Below are 6,359 nucleotides of genomic sequence, written 5' to 3' on the forward strand. Positions count from 1 at the left end.
TTTTTTTTTTTTGGGGGGGGCTCGTTATTTCAACCGAAAGTGCCATTTTTGGTGGCTGCAAATTCAGTGTATCCCTGAATGCTTTAAATTCTCGAGCTCGTTACAGCAGGATGGATTATAATTGGCTGTCAATTTTTTTTTTATCGTTCATCAGCTGGAAAAAAATCTATTTTGAAAGCGATTCCAACGATAATGTTTTTCTTTGTCTTTATCGTTATAAGTTGTGGTGTGGACTATGCTATTCTTTAATACTGAGAATGATTTTTAGAACTATATCTTTATCATTAACTTTATAGTTATCGTCCTTGGTGTGGCACACCCCTAGTATATTTATTCCTGTCTGCAATAGCGCTACTGTGCTGTAACATGGCAACGCTGGTAAAATGACTACTCTCTCGTGAAGCTCTGCTCACATGCTCTGATAATAATAGCTTTGTAGGATTATACAATATTTGGATAATTAGTTAAAAAAAAAGTTATATCTGATTTTGTTGCATGGAACCGATTTACTTAATTCATTTGAGTTGAGAGTACATAAATTATTTTACTTTTGTAACTAGGAAGTGGAATTCCCCTTCCCATCATGCTTTGCACAGGGCTGGATAAGGAGAGTAAATGTTGAAATTGTTTTTATGCATTTTTTTTTTAAGATTATAAAATTGGGAGACTTGTTAATGTTTAATGCTCTTTATGTTTGTATTTAAAAGAGTTTCTGGTATGTTAGTGTTTTTGGGGGTTACCGGTAAAGTGTAGAGCATGTGCTTGGGTTGAGGACCTGCTAACATGAGTTAAAGTTGTTTTAATAACAGGGTGTCCTTAAAAAGTCTTAAAACGTCTTAAATAACGTTTTCCTAATATAAGGCCTTTTTAGTATTAAAATTCCTTAAATTCGGATTCGAATTGGGTCTTAAATATTTTTGGTCACATTACCACTAAAATATCTCAAGTCTGAATTGTTTTTATGCATTTTTTTTTTAAGATTATAAAATTGGGAGACTTGTTAATGTTTAATGCTCTTTATGTTTGTATTTAAAAGAGTTTCCGGTATGTTAGTGTTTTTGGGGGTTACCGGTAAAGTGTAGAGCATGTGCTTGGGTTGAGGACCTGCTAACATGAGTTAAAGTTGTTTTAATAACAGGGTGTCCTTAAAAAGTCTTAAAACGTCTTAAATAACGTTTTCCTAATATAAGGCCTTTTTAGTATTAAAATTCCTTAAATTCGGATTCGAATTGGGTCTTAAATATTTTTGGTCACATTACCACTAAAATATCTCAAGTCTGACAGACCTAATGACTTTACAATCATTGGACAGACCGAAGATTTTTTCTTCCCCGCGTTAAGTTACTGCGTCATCAGAGAGAATTTCAGTAAGTTAGCAGAATACAAGCTCGCGCTGAGGCTCACTGTTTGTCTCTTTGTGAGAGTCTTCAGAACAAATGAGCGTAACAGCACACATAAATACTCAGAAGAAACACAGAGGTCCAGTTGAATGAGTGACTCAATGACTCATTAAGTGACTTACCGCCATTTACTGGTAGCAGAAGAAACACAGAGGTCAAAATTCAAAATGTTTAGTTTATTCATAACATGATATAGTTAAGTAACACCATGACAAGTGAGCTATTTTGCTCAATATTCTCACGACGCAAAAAAACATTCAAAACACCTACAGAGTGCACGCGCGCATTTACAGTGCACTGTTTTTATGGCATGATTCAGTCTATTAAAATACATTCAGAATGATCACCAATTCAAGACATGGGGGCAGCAAATGTGTATATTTATACCACTTCATATAGTTAATAAATTTCACACGAGGAGTGCCTTTTTTCTCCAAAAATTACCATATACAAATGTTATTATATTATATATATTATATTGATTTTTTTTACAACAGTTCAATAAACTAGAAGTTTTATTAAGAGACTTACGTTTTAGACACCGTATTACCTGTTTTTGCACTATTTCGCCAACAAAAATAATTCCAAACAAAGCCACAGTGCTGTTTTGCGTCTTTGAGCAACATGACAGCGTTTTTTTTCCTGAATGAATCAACCGTTTAAATGATTCGGTTCAGTCGCAATGACTCGCTTATTAACAGTGACTTACTGCCACCTACTGGCGGTTTTAATTTCACATTTAAAGTATCTTTTAATTTTTTTAAATCATTTCAAATATCAGTATTCAATGTTTTGTTTAATATATCAAAACATTATTTATGCATTTGTAACTGCAGATTAAATGCATTCATGTCCTGCATTAAACAGTGTGTAAACGCATCTAAATGCCACTTCAAGTGCAGCTTATGTCTGGATTGCAAAGATGAATTTTGTTGATACTTATTTCATTTGATTGGTAACAGCCCAAATGTCTTATTATTCTAATTCACTGATTAAATGTAAGAATTTGACTCAAAAGATAATGCACACTTATAGAAAAATAGCTTTATAAAGGTAAAATGCCCATAAAAGGTAAAAATCAACTTGAACTTATTGGAAAAGATTAATTTCTATCTGACCACCACACAGAATATGAAGAATATCAAAAACTTTAGGAGTCAGCTGTCCACGAAAGTCCTTAAGATACCAGCATGATAACACACTCAATCAGTTGAATGAGTGACTCAATGACTCATTAAGTGACTTACCGCCATTTACTGGTAGTTTAGTTGAGAAGCATGTTGAAAAGTATGCATTTTCCCCCTCAACATTTCTTATTTGTATATTCATAAATGCATTTAAAATATTAATCTCATAACATTATTTATTGCAGTTGTACTTAATAAAAGCTGATAGAACACTGATGAAAATATTGCTTCAGAATAAATGTACTCAACCAAAAATCTCAGTGATGCAGTTATTTTGTATGGAATATTGTCTGCTGACATGAAAAGTTCACTGTATATCATAGTAATAAATAGCATTTATTACAGCAATGATATTTTGTTTTCTTTTTAATTTATACACATTAAATATTACATATATGTATGTAATAAAATGTGTATTTCCATTACCGGTTTAGGTCTTAAATTTCATATAAGGTGGTATTAAAAAGATCTTAAAAAGTCTTAAATTTAACTTGTTCATGTCTGCAGAAACCCTGTAATAATAAAATAAACAACTACTTTGGTCATACCATGGAGGTAACAAAACCATCTTATGGCTAATGCCTAAAGTTAAGTAAATTGAATGTATAATTTTTTGTGTGTTTAGAAGGATTTCTGTGTAAAATTAGGGCTGTGCAAATAATCAAATTCGATTATCATGCGCATCTCGTCAGTAAAGCCGGTTCTGTGATTAGTAGTAAATCTCCATCACCTGCTTTCAAATGGAGTGGCATTTACTACACAGAGCCGTAATTCACTGACAAGCTACGCAATATCGCTTTCATTATCGCAGGCGATATATCAGCGATAATGAACACGATATTGCGTCGCTTGTCAGTGAACTACGGCTCTGTGTATTAAATGCCGCTCCATTTGAAAGCAGGTGATGGAGATTATTTGCACAGCCCTACAAAATTTTATTTTCCAGTTAAATGTTTTAGATTGAGTTCAACAAACATAAAAAAAATCTCGTCATAAACGTATCAATTTCATTTAAACTATATTTGATCAAATTGAGTTGGCCCAACTCAATTGCGTTTCATTGCATGAATTAGTTTTTTATGAGTTGGGGTTACACATATTTATTGGATGGAAATCCTGCCCTCAATTAAGTTGAGTTCATCCAATTATTTTTTTGAGTGTATAAATTCTGTCCAATTTTATTGTATTACTTTCAGTAAAAAGTATGTTGTGTTTTTTAAATTTAGTATCAGTAAAATTTAGTTAAATTAAAAAGTCTTACAAAATTACTTTGTAATGATTATTTATTATTTTATTAAATAATACAAAGCAGTTTCGGTTTTCGACCAAGTGCATCCAGAAGTTTCGGTTTTGGCCCAGAATTTTCATTTTGGTGCATCCCTAAAGATTTTTTTAATGTATTGACATGTTAATGTATAAGTGTTAGATACTTATGCTTGCTCTTTTCCCCTATTTTTACTTTTATTTAGATTATATTTGCCATTTCACTTTAAGTCACTAAAATTGTAATTTAAGAGAACTGATAGATGTTCGTTTTGTGATCTATTGACATCTATTCTTCTCATACTGTATTTTGGGTAAATTCACTTAAAATATTTTAATACTGGCATTAACATGAAAATAACTACACTACCGTTCAAAGGTTTGCGGTTGGTAAGATTTTTACATTTTTAAATGCTGTGATGCTCACCAGGGCTGCATTTATTTAAAATGTTAAATAACTGTTTTCTATGTCAGTGTATATTAATGTAATTTTTTCTGTGATGGCAAAACTGAAATGACTCTAGTCATCGATGTCACGTGATCCTTCTGAAATAATTCTGATAGATGCTGATTTGAAATAGAAGTCTTTTGTAACATTATAAATGTCATTGTCACTTTTGGTCAATTTAATGGGTCCTTGCTAAATAAAAGTATTTAAAAACTTCAGCATAACTCAGACTATTAATGTCAGTCATCCCAAGATAAAGTGTACTGCTACAATACTGTTAAAGCTACAACCAGCTACTTGCAAAATGAAACATTTTCTGTGATTATATTTATATCTAGGACTCTGGGAACCCCTAACAATGAGGTCTGGCCAGATGTTGAGTCGCTGCCAGATTATAAGAATACCTTCCCAAAGTGGAAATCTGGGAATCTGGCCAGTACTGTGAAAAACCTGGACAAGAACGGCATTGACCTGCTCATGGTAAAAGGCCGTCCTAACGTACCGGTGTCCTATTTATCTGTTTGGTTTTGTCTCTCTTTATCTACTCACATATTTATTTTTATTGTCTTTTTGTTTAGAAAATGCTGATTTATGACCCTCCTAAGCGGATCTCAGCACGGCAAGCAATGACACATCCATATTTTGACGATTTAGACAAGAGCACTCTTCCAGCCAGTAACCTCAAGATATAGACTTCAGTTCTAAAGCAGTGTAAGCTTAGTCTTTTGACACGCAATAATTAACCTTTTGCTCATTTGTTTATTGGGTGGCTTTTGTACTTTTCTACTTTTTCTACTTTTGTTTTGTATTCTTGTATGTCTTTTTCCTATCCTGTTTGGTTACATCAAACACCCGTTTGTAAATAAAACATATATTTTTTGTGGACCTGAAGTGGCATATTACAAAGATAAACTGTTCATAATAAAGAGCACTTTGTATCCCATCATGGACTGATGTGTTCTGTTTTCATGTACACTAATACATGATATTAATTGTATCCTCTGCAGTGAATGGGTGCCGCCAGAATGAGAGTCCAAACAGCTGATAAAAACATCACAATAATACACACGTAAATGACACGACAGTCCATCAATTAACATTTTTTAAAGTAAAATGCTGTGTGTTTGTAAAAAACAAAACAAATCTACCGTTAAGGCATCTTCCAGTGAATAAATCTGCCCCATTTTCCTTTCACATCAAAATCCAATTGACATTTAAGAAAGTTTTTTGTGTTTTTGCTTGTAAACAGTACTTGATCTGTGCCTATTTCTCCTGATTCAGACAAAGATGACTTTTTCCATTTGAGAAAGCAATATTTTGGATGGAGGACTCCTATTTTAACAAGAAGCATTGGTTTATAGTTAAAAGGCCTTATTGATGGACTTTCTTAGCACAAACATGCAGTTTGAGATGTTAATTGATGGAGTCTGACGGCACCCATTCACTCCCAGTGGTAAGCAAGGGATGAGGAACATAATGCTAAATTTTTCCTAAACAAACTTATCTACATCTTGATTGGATGGCCTGAGGGTCAAATATTTTGGGGTAAAATATTATTTTGATGTGTAAATTTTACCTGTTCATGCATTTCACTGGTATTGAACCCATAACTTTGGTAGTAGCGTCATGCTTTACTTTTTTTAAGCTACAGGAACATAAAATAACCAGTAAGTGAGACAATTTTGTGGAAAAAGGATTTATTTCCATTAAAAAAAGTACACTGTAAAAAATTCATTGTCAAATTAACAGTAACTTACTGGCAACAATTATCCAGTAGTTGCTGTATTTCATTCAACAGTAAAATTACTGTAACACTAACTACAGTACTGTTTAGCTTACTGTAAAATTGAATACAACATTTTACTGTATTTTTTTACCATGTCAAAGTACAGTATTACACTGTTTATTTTTAATAATACTGTATAGTATTATACAGTTATGAAATGTTAATTTAATTTATTTTATAGTGCTACTGTATAACCTTTATAATTTGTAGAAAACATGTAAAATTGCTATTTCAACTGTTGATGAAAAATAGGAAAAAGAACAATTGAAGCTTTA

At 32.4% G+C, this 6,359-nt stretch overlaps 1 protein-coding gene across 1 annotated transcript in view; it reads left to right on the top strand.

The window, feature by feature from the left end:
• cdk1 (cyclin dependent kinase 1) overlaps positions 1-5,211 on the top strand; it is a 13,452-nt gene extending 8,241 nt beyond the window's left edge. Inside the window, exons 7-8 of the mRNA XM_016269976.1 lie at positions 4,637-4,778; positions 4,877-5,211. Coding sequence (XP_016125462.1) covers positions 4,637-4,778; positions 4,877-4,990 — 256 coding nt within the window. The 3' untranslated portion in view covers positions 4,991-5,211. The remainder of the gene's footprint in view (positions 1-4,636; positions 4,779-4,876) is intronic.
• The last annotated feature ends 1,148 nt before the right edge of the window (positions 5,212-6,359 follow it).

Source organism: Sinocyclocheilus grahami, unplaced genomic scaffold, assembly GCF_001515645.1.
Source record: "Sinocyclocheilus grahami isolate Dianchi unplaced genomic scaffold, SAMN03320097.WGS_v1.1 scaffold54.1, whole genome shotgun sequence".
NCBI lineage: Eukaryota > Metazoa > Chordata > Actinopteri > Cypriniformes > Cyprinidae > Sinocyclocheilus > Sinocyclocheilus grahami.